Raw genomic sequence first — 19092 nt, 5'->3', positions numbered from 1 at the left:
GGACTTAAATTTTGGTGAGTAGAATCAATTTTATGAGTAGACTAAGAAAGTAATTTTGGAAATTCTACCTCTAAGAGGGTGAAATGAAAACGATTGTATGAAAATCCGTCATTTTTAGAGTTAGAAACATATATATGGGTGAAAAAAGGGTTGAAAGTTTACATAATGTTGTTTTAAATTTTCGCGATTATTACACATTTAAATAAAACTAGTTATAACGGATTTGAATCGCGTATATTTTTTTTTGGCATCCCGACGTTTCGAGCACTTTACAGCGTTCGTGTACAGTCTACCCGTGACTAGTTTTATTTAAATTTGAAAGTTTATATGGTAGTCCGTCATTTTTTCTGGATATTTTAGCTCTAAGGGGTGAAATAAGTATTTCTTATATATAGGTTAATCTGAAAGTCCCCCAGCATGAAATTTTTGAAGTAAGAAACACGACACTATATTTTTGGGAAACTGGTTAGAAATTATAAAAGCCCAGATGGCCCTGTGGTTAGAACGCGTAAATCTTAACCGATGATTGCGGGTTCAAACCCAGGTAGGGTTCAATAGAAGTTGAAATTCGTGTATAGATTAGTCTTGAGATTCGTCATTTTTAAGATAGAAGATAGTCGTGCCAATAATGTTACTGAGTGATAAGACCTCCATATGCAACGGCAACAGACTAATAATTACGGCACACCATTGGAATGTCATAGGGGCTTCAGTTATCACTTGATGATTGATGGATAAATGAGAAATAGTGTTAAATTTTAATTAACAAAGCACAAGGTGAAATCTTTAAAATTGACTGCATGGACATGAATGAACCACCGGTGTTCTTTAAAAAGAGGGCTTAAATTCCCGAAATATTTTAAAATCTCTTAAGTTATTCATAACAATATTTCAGGCGAGCAAAGCCGAGGGAAACAGCTAGTTTATGTATATTTATACTCTGTTTTCGCAATCAGTTATAAAATATCTTAGACAGTTATTAATGAGGGTTTCTTTATTGAATAAATGATTTTGAATTAAATCAACTCAAAAACTTTATGAAGTTAATTAATTGACAACTATACAAACCTATACATTAAATATATCAGTCAGTATACATTGTAAAGTGTTGTACAATACCACGACCCTAGGATTATACGAAAGAATCTTTTATATTCTTGTTATTTCACAAACAGATCCATAGAATACCGAGCTGAGAATTTATAAAAGATGTTCGGATACATATGTACGTGTATAGAGAGAGTTCTATTATTGTATTTTTAGAAATCTATTTAAAACATCTTATTTGATTTATTTTCAATGGTATCGAAAGATTAAATCAAATTACACGATCTCTATGCAGGAATTATTATTATTATTGTTTATTTTGTTTATTATAATGACAGGTGTAACATAAAATATTATTTATTAAATGTCCACACGTTACACTTTGCCTCTGATAAATACATAAATATAAAAATAAGAAATAAATGACCCTGACGATTTTAAATAGTACGTTATTTTCGAACGGTGAAAGTTTTTTTTTTATGCAAGCGTGGATGACAAACGAGCATCTGCAACATCGGTGTGCTTGCAGTTACGTTACCGACCTTTAAATTATATTATTCGATACAAGATTTTATAGATGATAAAAAAGTGTGGAGTTTGACTTCTAGTAAAGTAATGAAGAATTGTATATTCCAGAATTTTTTAAAAATAAATAATAATTATAAACTTGTAAGGTTCAAATAAAATTTCCGAGGTTACTTTTGAGCCATCGATCTGTATCGCATTTAATTGTATGTACCAATTTTTTTTGTTTCAAAATTGTACTTGTTTTAAATGTCTTATCTATGCATATTATAAAATTGGAGTGTCTTTTTGTAATATTCAAATAAGCGCATATATATGTATATGTTCATATGAGAAATAATATTTTTTACAATTTTTCTGTTTGTTTGTTCCACCTAATCTTTTTTCTCTAAACCGTAACACAAAAATATTAGGTATTTTTGGTTATCTGTTGAATGGACAGTACCCAAACCGGCTTAAACAAAACACGCCTTTTACTTATAAGCGGAACCCCGAAAACCATTTTCATTAATCCTAACATCAGATGCACCAAATTCAAATAAGAATTTCAACCCGTTTCACCCTATTTTATAGCGAATTTTCAAAAACGCTGTAACATAAACAGAAAACAAAACATCGTTTTCCTACTAATACTACTTCTAATTTCAGAAATGGCTATCTTCCATATAAAGTTTATAAAAAAATATAATATACAATACAATAATATACAAAATGTACAGTACTTCTTTTATTTGGTCTAGAGTTCAACGACCCAATTTTATTTCCTGACTACGGTAATATATAAAACAATTATAGGTATTTTAAACAAACCAATTAAAAAAACCTTTGTAACTAACGTTTTTATATAAATCAATATGAACGCTGAAATCGTAATTATAACATCTGAATTTCAATAAATTGTTATTCGACTGAGACGTAGCTAATTAGTGAATAATTGCGTTGTTGCTATAGTTACGATAATTAATTAAACCGACGCGAAATTCGGAAAATTCTAGAGTGTTCTACAGTTTTACAAACTTGCGTAACAACTTAAACAAATCACCGCTTAATTATACTTCGTACTTTGAAACGGAGACAATAGATATACGCCAGTAACAGTTTTGCGATCAATTGAATGAGAACTAAGAAAATATCAGACAAACACATATAAAAGAATGCTTTAGCCTGTTATTTGTATTTGGGCAATGATATTCTAATAAACAGATATGTTATGTCCATAAACAGAAAAAAGTGTGCCGCGCCGGGGACCGTTTATTTTAGTTTATTTTTACATTTCGTTAAAAGTAAAAAGGATAGCTTGATAAAAACAATAAGTAAAAGGGATAATTAGATGTTTTAATTACGCAATACGTATTACTACGTAATTATGATGTATTATAACGTATTACTACGTAAAACGACTAAAGGCAAATGTCCCAATTAGGACGTTTTCTAGTCTTCACTTTTTGCGCGTTAATAACATATCTGTTTACTAAAACATCATTGTATTTGGGTAATGATAAATTTTAGTTTTCTGAGCGGTACTGAATACTGATACGTTTGAGCGCATTTATTATTATTATCAAAAATTATCATATTTCATTTCATCATTATTGATCAGTTGAGTAGTTAGACTGTAAAAAATAAACAAACTCATTTTCGGATTGATAATTTTAGTTGGAAAATGAAAAACAAAAAATACATTTAAGAACAACTTTATTACTTATTATTTAGGCGGCATAATTCAAACATATCAAGGTCGTAGCTTCTAGCTTATTGTAATAACAGGAGAATTCAAGACAGCTAGGGAAGGAGTCGATACCACGTTTTATATAACACAGCTAGATAGTTAAACAGAATTTATTGCATTTACGGATTACCAAACGAAAAACTTCCATAATACAGATTACTTTAAACATAAGTGTAGTGAGGTCCCTGAATGGTCTAATTTGACCTGGTTAAAGTGTACATCTTCATAGGTGTAAACCAGCGGTTGGCAAAACTCGGCTCGCGTACCTCTTTATTGCGACCCGTGACTGTACAATAAAGAGCTGACAAATATGACAGGTAACATACAAGAAATAGCGTCTCAAATGCAACCTCAGACATCACACTAAAATTAGTGTAAAATCTGTTTCCTATTTAGGTCGTTTGTAGTTTTTATTTCTTATTTTTCTAGCTATAAAGCGCAAACATATAAACATAATGTAAATAGGTATTATGTGTATGAATTAAATTCTGTATATTTTTAAAAATTTTAATAGCATTTTTGTTTTTTTCTATGAAATATGACAATTAACACTAATTAATTATGGACTGTGGCCCGCCTATAGTTTATTTTGCTACCTTGTCGCCCTTGCCTACCAAAAGGTTGCCGATCGCTGGTGTAAACAATATTGACCTTCAAAAATAAATACCAAACTAAGCTATATAAAATATAAATCTATATTAATATTATAAATGTGAAAATAACTCTGTATGTCTGACGCTCTTTTACGACCAGACCGAACCGAATTTGATGAAATTTGGTGTGAAGCAAACTTGAACTCTGAGGAAGGTCATACTACTACTTTTTTTACCTAACACAACCGACTACCTAAAACGCGAGGGAAGTCGCGGACGACATCTAGTAATAGATAAACGTATAATAAACCAAGTACAGCTCTAACAACACTTACAGGTAAAAACGTTTTCAGTCCGCCGGCACCAGACGTAAAATAAAAACAACTTACATCACATTAACTTTCACTATATTAAAAAACCACTCTATACATATATTATTTATCACTTTAACAGCAAATATCTCTATTCCCAACTTCGTCTTCAGTTTAACTCCACCGTTCAAAATCCCCGCCTTTTTTTCCGTACCAGGCAGTACCAGCTCGCCACACCACGCCACGAGACGGCGAAGTGAACATTAGTACCACTATACAGTGTCGATAACCGAATCAATAATCATACAAATAAATGAAATTTCAATTTAAAAAAATTTAAAATCAAAGCAGTATTTAATATTGTTATTTCAATTAAAATTATATAAGCATATATATTTATTATAAAGTAAAGTAACAGCCTGTACATTTCCCACTGCTGAGATAAGGCCTCCTCTTCCATTAAGGAGAGGGTTTGGAACTTATTCCACCACGCTGTTCCATTGCGGGTTGGTGGAATGCACATGTAGCAGAATTTCGATGAAATTAGACACATGCAGGTTTCCTCACGATGTTTTCCTTCACCGCCGAGCACGAGATGAATTATAACACAAATTAAGCACATATATAAAGTGGTGCTTGCCTGGGTTTGAACCCGCAATCATCGGTTAAGATGCACGCGTTCTTACCACTGGGCCATCTCAGCTCTATATTTATTATATCCGACGTCATTTGCAGGTTCACCGGTAGAAGCTGGATGAGGGAAGCAGAGGATTGAGCAACGTGGCGCGCTCCGGGGGAGGCCTATGTCTAGCAGAAGACAGCAGACGGCGTGCGAAGAAAATAAACAACAGATGCTGTAAATATTGCCTTTATTACAAACCTCATGGCACCATACGAAGGCACGTCTTACAGTTATCACTCAACATAACGTAACAATTATATACAAATTAAATAACTCAAATACATCGTTGTCCTATACTTAAAATATTATTGACTATTAATCGTTTAGTTCGAAATTTGTACAAATTTAAACAACCGAGAAATTTGTTAGTTATAAAACATTGTTTAAAATCATTTTTTATTTTACTAACGTTCTAAAATACATCATAAAATTGGAATTTTACCATATTAAGACCACATCTGGCATCAAAATTATATTTAATGAATATTAATGATATATACAAAATTTAATTATAACAATTTAATAAAATGCTTCAAACAAATTAAGTTCGAAACAGTTTTATATTTTACACAGATTATAAATTGTAACATGTCATTTCTAATCAAAGAAATATCAATTAGTAAACAATATTATCCACTTTATTGTCCAAATATGACACGTTAAAAAGTATTAAATCAGGGTACAGATATTCCCGTATACTGTAACAATACAATACGAGTTCATGAATATACAGTGGCAAGGTACTTACCAGAAGACTACTGTTATCCTTTCCAAAGATAAAAAAGCAAGCAATGAACTCTTGACATAATGTTTACAGTACATAGTCTTGGTAAATACACCCCAGATATAAGTTTATGTTTGTTTGAATAGGTAGTATAATAGTAGTACAATAGGCTATTTGACAATGCGAAAAATAAAGCGTCAATTATTGTTAGTAATATATATTATGAGTTTAAAAATGACTGTTTATAAACGAAATTTGAAAATAATAATTAATCTATTCAAAAATACGTAAATAAAAATGCATTCTTTTAAACATGTGTCACGTGACACAGACGCTTCTGATTGGTCTGGTTTATGATGACGTCACAAGAACCAGTCAAATAGCCTATTTCATACACCATCAATACACTAGAAAACTTCGCAACTAATGTTATGTCTGTAGTTAACACTGATAGGAAGAAATATGACACATATTAACAGTTTTAATACATAAACAAAAAAATATTATATAAATGTATCGTTAAAGTATTTGACCTTCATTTGACTTCAATAATTTATAATAAATATGGCGTATTGTATAAGAATTGTATCGAGTGTAAACATTTGTAAAGTGCAGATAAAATATGAAAATGCATTAATCCTAAAATTTATTTAATTTAATAAAATCTAATCATCATAAATTTATAATAACGTCAAGAATTATATACAGTGTGTAGATAAAAAAGTTTAAAAGTTATTTATTTATTATTGGTGATATATTCGTATCACATTGTAATACTTTTACATTTCATAACATCAAAAATATTGTTAGTTAAGGATCGGACACATCAGCGATCGAGCAGAGTAAAATATTACGATAGAAAATCCATTTTAAGCAAAATACAAAGATTATATAAAGCTACGGCCACACTTATTCAACACATTCATAAGATTTTGGAAATGTCAAACAGTTTGTAGATTTGCATTTGGATTTTTCAGGGTTTAAAGTCGTTCGACTGACGCAGATGTGTACGATTCCTCACAGACATTTAATATTCAAACTTAATAAATGAATCATTACTTAATATTTAATTATATACAGACATGACAATACCTCCTTCTAAGATACAAATACTTTATTGCTTATTAATGCACAGACTACGTATTACAGAGATATCACTGTATTTCATGTGAAATAAAAAAAAATCAAAGAAAATAATTTTAGGTTTTATAGAGTGTTTAGGTTTTGTTTTCTCATACATCGAAATAGCATATGTCAATCATTATGTATAATTAAATCAACTGTAGTACCATTTGCCTCATAAGCTTTAGAAAAATAAATAATGTTTTTTTTACTATGTACATACGAATTTTGTCTTTATTATTTCACGAAATATTATTTGCACGGGTAACACCGGTAAGATTTCTTTTTTTCAAATTACCTCGAACTGACTGACTTATTTTATTTCTATGAAATAAATTAATAACTAACTTTCATTAAAACTATGTTATATATAAAATGAAAAATCAAGTTTACATTTCAAATCATTTAAAATACGTTTTATTATGAATTTCGTTTATTGTGATGATTTAAGTAACTTATCAGTTAAATTGATAATATGAATTTATTTTAAAATCTTCGCAAAATGGACGTTTCATTTTAAGTACTATTTAAAACGTTCTTAATAAACTACGTATAATGAACATCTCTGAAGTAGTTCCTTTAGTGCAATCTCATTATTTCAGTTGGTTAAACGTCTAATAAATTTTGAATAGTTAATAAATATAATCCGTATAAATATAATAATTGATAAATTAGTTTTCAAATATTTTTAACTATATTTAATTCAATTTTTATGGTTATCAGTGGATGGTCTAGTATTGATAATACATTCACTTTTTTGTGTCTGACAAACCCATCGAGTTTTTTTTTTGTTTTGTCAAATTGGTTGAAAACAGTGAAAGCCAACAAGCGTCATAACGTATGCTCCATCCGACCTTCCTATTTACTTTTGTGCATCGTAATGTATACTATCGAAATATACATCATCATACAACTTAAATGTTAAATTGTTGGCAACATTTACTCGTACGAGTAACATCGACTGCAACTATTTCACCAACCTAATACTGCACAGATATATCACATGGTACGTATGTATGCGGCAGGGGGGGGGGGGGGGGGGGGGGGGGGGGGGCGATGCGCGCGCGGAGGCGGGGTGGTAGGTGATGACGTTGTGCGCGTGCGTGAAGGGCGGCGCGGGGGGCGCGGGCGGCGCGGCGGGCGCGGGCAGCTGCAGCGCGCGCGCCTTGCCGCCCAGCGTGCAGCGCGTCGTGGCGCCGCTCTCCACCTCCAGCGCCAGCTCCGAGCCCGCCAGCCTGCAAGGAACGACATCGCCGATCACTTATGTGCTACCATATCTACACATTATACTCTAGTGAGTGAGTCGAGATGGCCCAGTGGTTAGAACGCGTGCATCTTAACCGATGATTACGGGTTCAAACCCAGGCAAGCACCGCTGATTCATGTGCTTAATTTATCTTTATAATTCATCTCGTACTCAGCGGTGAAGGAGAACATCGTGAGGAAACCTGCATGTGACAAATTTCAAAGAAATTCTGCCACATGTGTATTCCATTAACCCGCATTGGAACAGCGTGGTGGAATATGTTCCAATGGAGAGGAGGCCTTTAGCCCAGCAGTGGGAATTTACAGGCTGTTGTTGTTGTTATACTCTAATAACAAAATAAAATAACTTTTTCCTATTTTATTGCATTTCAACGTTCCTAATTCTTATATTATAATAAATGTCACTTACAGGTTGTAGCGATGCGCCAGTACACCTATCAGCTCGCCGAGCAAGTCTGCCGCGGCGGTGGGTGGTTCGGGCGTCGGTGGTACCACCCCCACAACCAGGTCATTACGCGCCGACGGTACGCTGATCACTATCAACTGCGCTTCGCTGCTCATCACGCGCACTACTCCAACCTACGAGCGAAATGTTACAACAAATTGGTAATTTGCGGAATAATGACCATTGGATAGAGCATATAGATTAACCAAAGATCGAGTTCGTCATCAATACAACCAGTTATAGGATTTGTATAAATTGTTCAAGTGCACCATTATGATAAAATATGCGTCAGATGACATTATCGGATAAACTTTATTTATTTTCCTTCAAAGGAAAGGACAAGGACATCGAATAGAGGAACAGTAAGATGTTAATGGACTAAATAAAACAATAAAATCCTACCTCAGTAATCGGAGTGGGTTTCTTCAAAGGCTTGAAGGAATTAGCGTCTAGTTTGTATATCGCTGATTCCGTTATGAGCAGACATCTCTCGGCCAGCTTGTTGTAGCGGTTGAACTTGTGGATCTTGCACGAGAACAGCGCCTTGCCCATGTTCTGCGATCGCTGCAGGTTCGCCATCGCTGACCGATATGTCGCTGAAATCATTTATATCATTTAATGAAATGAACGATGATTACTATTATTGATTGTCAAAGAGTATGGAAGAGAACTTTCACTTCTAGCAGCTACCTAAAATATATATGATTAACACTCACCAGCTTTGCTATTATAAGAGTCGAGAGCCAGGTAGTCCCCCCTCCACTCGCGGGTGGCGCCCCATTGCGGGCGGCGCGAGCGCAGGGCGCTGGCGGCGCAGATTTTGAGCTTCAGCTGCGGCCACTGCTCGCGCGGCACGGCGCGCAGCGTGAGGTACGCTCGCCAGCGCCGGTAGGCCCCCTGCAGCATGGGGGCCGCGCGCCCGCCGCCGGGGGGCCAGCGCTGGATCACGCCGCGGTTGCGCTGCAGCTCGCTCTGCAACGAGCCGATGTAGCGCCGGAAGCGGTAGCGTCTGCAGACGAGAGTGACATATGGTAATTACTTTTGGTATAACAGAGTGCAAGCGAATAGAACCGGGAAAGCGAAATGCTGGACGCACTTCCAGGCGTTGTAGATGACGATGGCAGCCTTCATCTTGCGGTACTTGATGCGCGCCAGCGTGCCGCGCCACAGCTTCTGCAGCAGCACGACGATGGAGGGCACGAGGTCGGCGCGCGCGGCCTCGAGCGCGTGCACGGTGCGCGCGCTGCGGACGAACAGCTTGGTGTGGCCGAACTGCACGTCGGCCAGCTGCAGGTCGCGCAGCAGCACGGCCACGGCGTCGCGGGCGCCGGCGCCGCGGAAGTTGGGCCACGTGTACTGCGACAGCATCTTGTAGCGCTGCAGGAAGCGATCGTAGCGCTGCCGCGACGCGAAGCCGGCGCGCCGCACGCGCACGTTCTCCACCAGCCCCAGGTACGCCACCTGGTGCCGCACCAGCTGCTCGTCCCACGTGTGGGCCGACTGCACGGGGTTGGGCTTCACGCAGCGCACGTAGAACGGCTCCTTGCTGGCGAGGCCCGCCACCAGCGCCGACATGGAGCTCCGGAACAGGCTGGCCGCGGATGGTGGGCGCTTCGACGTCTGACAATTATAAAATATTTCATCAATTAAATAAAATAATATAAATAAATAATATGAGACAACATCACATACATTACTCTGATCCCAATGTAAGTAGCTGAAGCACTTGTGTTATGGAAATCAGAAGTAACGACGGTACCACAAACACCCAGACCAAAGACAACATAGAAAACTAATGGTAATCTACATCGACTCGGCCGGGAATCGAACCCAGGACCTCAAAGTGGCGTACCCATGAAAACCGGCGTACACACCACTCGACCATGGAGGTCGTCGAAAGTTAAATTTTGGTTATATTTTTTGCCGACTTCAGGTTTCAGTAGGTGTGTGGGTCAGGTCGTCGGCATAAGAGGGCCGACCTGCTGCAGGCGCGCCGCTCCCTCGGGCCACATGTCGCGCAGCGCGTCGTTGCGCGAGGCGTGCAGCAGGCGCTTGAGGTCCTGCCACAGCGAGTCCTTGTTCTTGTCCATGAAGCCCGTCACCGCGTACGTCACGTCGCCCGCGTAGTGCCTGCGGGAGAGGCAACATACATGGGTCATATATTGACCGTGAGGTAGCACATTTCTAAGATGCCTTATATTTTCCTTTCTTCTTGTTTAAATTTATTCTAGATTCATAAAACTTACGTTATCCGAAAATCGACGCCGTGCTTGAGTTTCTTATCCGTCGGACTGAGCTGACGGGACGTGTAGTGTTTGTGTCCATTTAGCCTCTTGTCCATCGCCTCTAACAATTGTGCGTCGGAAATCTAACGAAATAATAACACAACATTAACATTATTATTGCCTAGAACAATTACTTTTCAACTTTATATAAAATGAACCTTATTTGATACTACTACTTCTATCAAAACATAATTTACTAACCAAAGTTATATAATCACTTAAAAAATTCTTTACAATATAATAATAACAATATGTTATCATTGACATGCACTATGAAAAATAAGTGACTTAAATACGGTCCCTGCGGGACTCCTAATATTTTAGAAGGAAACAATTTGAAACATTTATAACTCATATATAATATCTCTCATTGTAGAAGTACCTTGGTCGGGTTCAGGCAAGCCTCGTCCATGATGGCGATGATGCCCTGGTGTGGCGCGTCCACCAGCTCGCAGATGATCCTGTTATTGAAGTACTGCACGGGAGTCCACTGAATACCCTCGCGGGCGTACTCCTCCTGCTCTTGTTTTAATACCAGCTCTGAAAATGCAACCTTAAATTAATTTACTTTTAAAATATATTCTGGATAAATGAATGTTCAAAATTGTTCATTCCAAGGACAGGATGAGTAAATATAAATTTGACTTTGATATTAGATTAAAGGGACATCATAAATTAGGACGTCATAATTGTCAAGGTTGGTGATGCATTTGTGTTTTGTTGAACGGTTGATATATTTCTTATTGTACCGATGTCTATGGGCGACAGTGACCACTTACCATTGTCCGCCTCAAAAAAAAAAACAATATTTAAAAACAAGCTTTAAGATTTTAAGCTTTTTATTCTGCCATATTTATATCCAAGACTAGTATTATTATTATGGCCTAACGTGGGAGAATCAGCTCGATACCTTCTCCATTACAAAATAGGTGGCCATCAGTAGGGAAAAACTGATTGAGAAATGATATTTTAAATTGATTGTATACAACAACAGCCTGTAAATTCCCACTGCTGGGCTAAAGGCCTTCTCTCCCTTTGATGAGAGGGTTTGGAACATATTCCACCACGCTGTTCCAATGCGGGTTGCTGGAATGCACATGTGGCAGAATTTCGATGAAATTAGACACATGCAGGTTTCCTCACGATGTTTTCCTTCACCGCTGAGCACGAGATGAATTATAAAGACAAATTAAGCACATGAATCAGCGGTGCTTGCCTGGGTTTGAACCTGCAATCATCGGTTAAGATGCACGCGTTCTGACCACTGGGCCATCTCGAAATTGATTGTATGTTAAACATTAACTCACCAATGAAGAGTTGCTGTAACTTCTCGTTGCAGTAGTTGATGCAGAACTGCTCGAAGCTGTTCGTGTCGAATATCTCGAAGCCGTAGATGTCCAGCACGCCGATCAGCGAGCTCTTGTACGTGTTTTCTGGCGCTTCGATTTTTTTGTTTATCTGACAATTCATTATTTTGTTGAATAACTTTTCATTTTGATAAATCGTTTTTGTATTTCAATTTAATTTAAAACAAAGTACATCAGATCATTTCATCTTCCATACTTTATGCACTAGATAGGGTATATAAAAAAAAAAAAGTTTATTAAGTATATAATATGAGACAACATCACATACATTACTCTGATCCCAATGTAAGTAGCTGTAGCACTTGTGTTATGGAAATCAGAAGTAACGACGGTACCACAAACACCCAGACCCAAGACAACATAGAAAACTAATGGTAATCTACATCGACTCGGCCGGGAATCGAACCCGGGACCTCAGAGTAGCGTACCCATGAAAACCGGTGTACACACCACTCGACCACGGAGGTCGTCAAGGGTAAATCTTGGACACCTCTAGATAGGGTATATATAAGAGTTCCATAGCCACTTAACATCTGGGGCTCACCTGCTGGACGATCCACGTGAAGAGGCGGTCGTAGGCGGCCTTGGCGAGCGCGAGGCGCGTGTAGTCGGCGTCGGACTGCGAGTGCTCCTTGCTGACGAGGTCGCCGCCGGCCGACAGGATGCGGCCCGCCAGCGCCGCCGTTAGAGCCTGCTCCGCCACGCCCAGCGCGCCCGCGCACGCGCGCACCGGCCCGCCCAGCGACACGCGGCCCTCGCCGTCCTCGCTCACCGACAGCTCGCCCTGCCGCGCACGTGTACATTTATCGCAAGGCTTTACCTTGGCAAACCGATTGCAGTTATGTATCAAAAAATATTTTTAGCTTTTGTTTTTCTGACCGTACCACATTGTTTTAAATAACTAAAAATATAAGAATACTGATTGTCACGTTTGAGGGGATTATACGTTAGGTTAGGTATAAAAAGTGTTCCTCGAGATTCAGGCTTGTTTCAGACAAATTTCATCAAATTTAGTTTAGTGGATCGACCACAAAACAGTAACTGACAGACAGGCGGACAGAGTTACTATCAAATTTATACTATGAGAATATTAAAAAAAAATCTACGCTATATTAACTCAATGATATAGAATGTGTTAATGTTAGTGCTTAACGTCGTTCATATAATTGATTTAGAATTATGTACGCTATAATGTTATAGTACAGTGCTATCAACGAGCTATAAGTGACGCTTGAGTCGTATCAGATAATTGTTAAGCAAATTTAAAAAGCAATTGCAACTACATACAGAAACAATCTTTATCATATCTTCTATACTAACATTTCGGTGCTTCGTACGGGACTTAACCGTCGATTAAACATAAAGCAAGAATAATAAACAATTCCAATCCTTATTATCTATCTATCCATTTGTATTTATTGCTCTTTCACTTACACTAAACCAAATTGTAAGCTAATTGAAAGAAAGAAAGAACACTTTTATTTGGGACCGTACAAAAATTACAAAAATATATATAAGTTACTTCAAAATTAGAAATAAATAAACAAAGTTAACCAAAGAAAAAAAAACAACTTAAATTACTATTAACATTTACACGAAAAACATTTACATTAAAAAAAATTTAACAATAAAAAATGAAATGATACAAAAAAAGGGTTAAAAGAAACAAAAAAAAAAATACTATATTACAATAAACATATATGACGTGTCCCAAATACGTGTACCATTCAGCAATTAATAGGCGTGGACACCTAATGCTGGTTTTCAATGGTACCTCTTTGATAACTACTGACGGTTGATTGGTATTAAGCAAGCTTCAAGTAAGAACATACTACTTTTTGTGCCTAATATCATACTACCAACTCCAAACGCAAGGAAATCCGCGTACTACGACTAGTGTTAAATAATTGTACGGATAAAGCGATATACACGATTATCAACTTCGCTATTGTTTATTAATAAGACTTCATCGCGTGTCATTATAAATTCACGATTATATTCATAGTTAATCCCTGTCTGAGTGAAATCCTTTCATTTATCATCGTAAGCATCAATGGAAGTAGGTAATATGTCTTGTGTTGTCAAAATATCACAAGTGTACAGAATATTTTGCAGAACAAAATTTTTGGGTATTAATTCCAATGGGAGTAGGAAAAAAGTAAAAAAACCTTATAATTACGTGTATCATGCGATTTGCTAGTAACTCAGATACATTGCACTATTAAGAGTTCATGATTAGTATGTATATTTAGTTAGAATCTTTATTTATAATGCAACTTTAATTATTGTTCAAACGTCCAGTAACAATGTTTTTGACGTTCAAAAGGCCATTTATACGTAAATCCATAGTAAATATCTTCGATCACTCAAGCTAATCGACCAATGATATCTCGTCAAATTTTGTATATTTGGCTTTTTTTCTTTATGGTTGGAATAGAATATACGAACCCAATTGAAAAGAACTTCTCTTTCACTGACAATATACATACATATATGTATGTACATAAAACCTTACCTTTTTGATCCAGTGTCTAGATATACAGCTAAAATTTGTTGGAGGGTTTATACTCACGTTTTGGAAAGAACGTAATGCTATTGGTCCTAAGCGTGAACTCTAACCAATAGTGATTGAATTGCCGTCCTATCGAATTATGAGAGTAAGGGAATAGACCTTCTATATTTGTACGCACTATAATATGCCCTGTATCTTTGCCTATAAGCTGATCTCTCTTGAGATTGGATGCCGTAACCACGACAACATCATCGTAGAAAACAGGATTGAGAGCTTTACGTGCTTCAAAAGACTATAAATTCAGCCAAATTCGTAACACCGAACTGACATTGAAAATTTCTGTCGTTAAGAAACTCGAATTCGAACCCGGATTTCATATACAGCCTCACGAATCAGCCACTAGACAAGGAGGTACCATTAACCAGTCGGAATCCAGTAGCCGTGTTGCGACAACACGTTTAACCTTAACATCGAACGTGCTGTAATTAAGTTAACCTAATGGGGTTACTAGTTTAACCATTAAGTCGGGGTCAAGCTTGCTACATTAAATCTCTTAACATCCTATATCAATATGAATGTTAACAGTTTTGAAGTTGAGCTGAGCAAGTTTGAGAGTTGAGCATAATATATATAGTTATGTCTGTGTAGTTTTGTGTTTTCGTCAAAAGATGGCGCCACTAATCTTTTACATCGCGGTGACGTAATGTTTTAGGTATTTAATGAAGCCAAAGTTTTAGTTATGTTAATTCGTGATAGAGTAAAATAAGCGTGCGATATCAACAACTTGGTATATCATTTCAAATATAAGGCCTTGTTTCCTCGCGATTGAAAATAAGAAACGAATCGAACCTTACAGTAATACCATTTATTGTTTCTTATACTAAGTAGTGCTTTGTGGATACCCATCTGAGTATCTGGGTAGTCCCAGTCCTCGCAAATTCTACCGAAAAACTGCACTACAGGCATAAGGGGTGGCATCTAAGTTTTCCATATAATATCTGAACTGTGACATCTCAACTTGTCAAAAAGCAACATTAATTATTTTCGGAAAATGGCTTCGTACCATCTAATGGCTACTTTTAACACCACGTAAGCTCATTGGTCCAATCAAATACCGCGATTCCCTGGCTTTCAGTCTTCAAACGAAATCAATCCTACGTATTGCAGGAAAGCAAAATTACTCATAATTTATCTGCTCTGACGCGTCCGATTGAATTTTATTTTGCGTTTATTAATAACTTACCAGCAAAATAACTCCGGCTACGATACTCCAAATATTATCCACGACGGCCGGCGGGAAGCCCAGAGCATTGAAAGCACTATTTGTAACGTTATAGAGCTTAGAATCCTGTGCCGTCGCTCGTTCGTTGCCCAGGATCTTGTACACCGAACTTGAGTTTAGAGCAAACTTCTTCGCGTGTGTCGTGTTCGTACTGAGGAGCTGAAGAAAAATTATATTAATATAAACGTATGTGTGTATTATTACAAATATGAATGTGTGAAACGATATGTGTGTGTGTTTTAAATATTAGATTTAGTTAACTTTATACACCACTGTGTTATAGGTTGTGCTTTATTCGTTGGTTCATCTCGTCAGTGGAAAGGCAGAAACGCAAACGTTTTTGCCTTTGAAATTTATAGAAATAGTTAACAATAAAATATTTTTTATGAGTAATGGATACTTTTCCTTTCATTACAACTTAAATTTGTAAATAAACTTTGTAAAATGAGATAAGGTCAAAGGTTTAATATTTCAAACACGACAATTTACTTTTATTAAGTTTCAAGTATAAACAGTACTGATACTGTTTATACTTGAAAAGCTTTAAACATGAAACAATCAAATTAATCTTAACATCTAAAAACATCTAAAACAAATAATAAAAAATATAACACAAATTAAATATCTATGGAAATTAACGTAATTGTTTTAAGATTAGGCAATGTTTACAAATACCATCGTAATCACATTGATTACACTAAACTACAAGATCAGAACAATAACATCTCGATCTGATGTTTGTACGCAAGACCGATGTAATATTCCGTATAACTATAAACAACATAATTACCGGCTCATTGTTTAGATTTAGTCAACGCCCATCATACCTAGGTCTTACATCAAAATGTGTGACGTCACCGATGTGACGATTCGAATCGACTTTTCGAATCATCGATTCTCAATTCAAAATTATATTTTTTTATTCTTAATTTAAGTAGATTGTAAACTCTAGTCAGAATCGGCATGAAACTCAATAGTTACTGTTTTCCTCGTTTCAAATACGTCATATAATAATTAAACTTTTTTTATCGTCAATATGATCGTGTGTTGGGTATAATACATTAATTATATTTTTAACCAATAACCAAAAAGTGAAATCTCTTCCGAAAATTACGACATAAACTTCAATAGAGTTTCCAAGTTTTGAGCTTATAATGTGTTTTGGTATGCTTATACTGAATTCTGTCAAATGCCTTGCAGTCGAGCCGATTGCTTAGCAATTGGAAGATAACAGGCTCTTACTTTACTTTTACTAAAAAATATTAAGGGTAACATTAACCATAGACAGAAACAAAGACAACTAACGTACAAAAGAACATAAACTAAAATTTCAATCAAAAACTGCTTGGAAATAAAACACGCAAATTCATCAAAGACATGTAGAATAAATCTGTGGAGCAACCAAGAACAGATAGGGTAATTTTAAAGGACATACCTGATAGAAAGCATGGAAGTTCCTCTCCCCCGGTTGAAGGTTGACGACCCGACTCTTCTCCAGGAGATAATTGCTGATGTGTCCTCCGACAGGGTCTCCCTTGTAGTCGAAATGTATGTCCATGTATTTGCCGAATCTGGACGAGTTGTCGTTACGATTTGTCTTCGCATTTCCGAACGTTTCCAGAATTGAATTCGATTGAATTAAGACGTTTTTTACTCTGCGGAAAAGTATTTTTATTTTTTATTCGAAGTATAAATAACATACCAAGAAGCAAAAACAAAGAGCCAAAACGTTACGAACTGTCACTTGTTCTTTTTAGAAATAGGTAATTTTGATTTCCAAAAAAATAGGAGAAAACCTTTTATCTGATCCTGATTATCAATAGTGAATATAGTGTTCCTTATATATTTAATAATTAATTTTTAATTATAAAGTAACTTAATAAAGAATAATTATTTATTAAACTGGGATTTATATTATAACCCTTGTTATTCCAATATTATGAAAATGTTTAAAAATAAAACAATAAAGAACATATCGAACCCCAAAAGAGATATCTATTTTTGAAACTTGCAACAACAAACAATTTTAATAGTTAAAACGAAAATTGTTATAATTACAACAAAATACACAATACAATAAAATAAAACAGTAAAACGTAAGTGTGCATCACGATTACATACCGACATTAAGATTATCTGTTGCAAGGTTAAATGTGCACTAATGCGGTTGCACAAACGGTGACAAATTGTAACGCATTGCACCCGCCGCGATCGTTACGGACGCATTACTTACATATTTTAACAAAAAAGTACAATCAGAGTAAGAAAACCTTAGTCAGTTTTCAAATTCTTTCCTTTATCAAGTCGTAAACTTTTAGTACCTTTTGAAACTAAAGCACTGAACTGACAATATATGCATTTGTCAGTTTAGTGCTACTTACATAGTATGTAACATAACTTGATTCAAAATAGTGTAACTTTGGACTACGTCTAATTTTATATGACCATGAAATCTTTTTAATGACGTAATCTTCTACTGAATTGTCAAAATATGTCTGTCAGTGTCATATAGTCTCGATCGGTAAAGGAGATCATCGCTCATACACACGAAAATAGATCTTAAGATGACGAACCTTTTCTTACCCCGAGTATACTTATTACTATTTGAAATGAAAAATATTATAAGCGATAGTAAATATGTAACGAGTTATGCAGATTACTTTTTTTATACAACGACAGGGTTTTCTTATGGTATAGCTAGGCGGACGAGCAATTAGGTCACGTATTCCTTACATCGCTAATGCGCTGCCTACTTTGGGAACTAAAGATGTTGTGACCCTTGTGCCTGTAGTTACTGGCTCACTCACCCTTAAAACCAGAGCACAATAATAATGATTACTAGTTATTGGCAGTAGAATTTTTGATGAGTTTATGGGACCTTTCCAGACGGTAAAAATAACCTTACCACCAAGTAAACTTGTGATTCCGAGAGGATTCTAACCATATAATCAAATCTCTTAAGGAATTTATAAGACACTAGCTGTGCCCGCGACTTTGTACGTGTTTGAATTTAAAAAAAAAAGTATATTTGAAGCCTAAGTTACTCTATATTATATCAGTTATCTGCCAGTGAAAGTCCCGTCAAAATTAGTCCAGCCGTTCCCGAGCTTAGCCGCATCAAACAGACAGACAGACAAAAATTGTAAAAAAATGTTATTTTGGTATATACATCGCATATACATACATATGCATTGAGTATAAA

General features: G+C 36.1%; 1 protein-coding gene across 1 annotated transcript in view; it reads right to left on the bottom strand.

Annotated features, from left to right (window-relative positions):
* Window positions 1-5057: 5057 nt before the first annotated feature.
* The window catches only part of LOC124534053 (unconventional myosin ID), a 45795-nt gene continuing 31760 nt past the window's right edge, over window positions 5058-19092 (bottom strand). Inside the window, exons 4-15 of the mRNA XM_047109711.1 lie at window positions 17326-17545; window positions 15852-16049; window positions 12641-12880; window positions 12037-12187; window positions 11112-11269; window positions 10691-10812; window positions 10424-10574; window positions 9541-10064; window positions 9161-9453; window positions 8847-9040; window positions 8409-8578; window positions 5058-7968 (exon numbers count right to left, since the gene is read on the bottom strand). Of these exons, the coding sequence (XP_046965667.1) occupies window positions 7701-7968; window positions 8409-8578; window positions 8847-9040; window positions 9161-9453; window positions 9541-10064; window positions 10424-10574; window positions 10691-10812; window positions 11112-11269; window positions 12037-12187; window positions 12641-12880; window positions 15852-16049; window positions 17326-17545 (2689 nt within the window). The 3' untranslated portion in view covers window positions 5058-7700. The remainder of the gene's footprint in view (window positions 7969-8408; window positions 8579-8846; window positions 9041-9160; window positions 9454-9540; window positions 10065-10423; window positions 10575-10690; window positions 10813-11111; window positions 11270-12036; window positions 12188-12640; window positions 12881-15851; window positions 16050-17325; window positions 17546-19092) is intronic.

The sequence above is a fragment of the Vanessa cardui genome, chromosome 12, assembly GCF_905220365.1.
Source record: "Vanessa cardui chromosome 12, ilVanCard2.1, whole genome shotgun sequence".
In the NCBI taxonomy this organism is placed as follows: Eukaryota; Metazoa; Arthropoda; class Insecta; order Lepidoptera; family Nymphalidae; genus Vanessa; species Vanessa cardui.
Note: the sequence above shows the minus strand (reverse complement) of the source record. Positions and strands in the feature narration are given on the sequence as shown.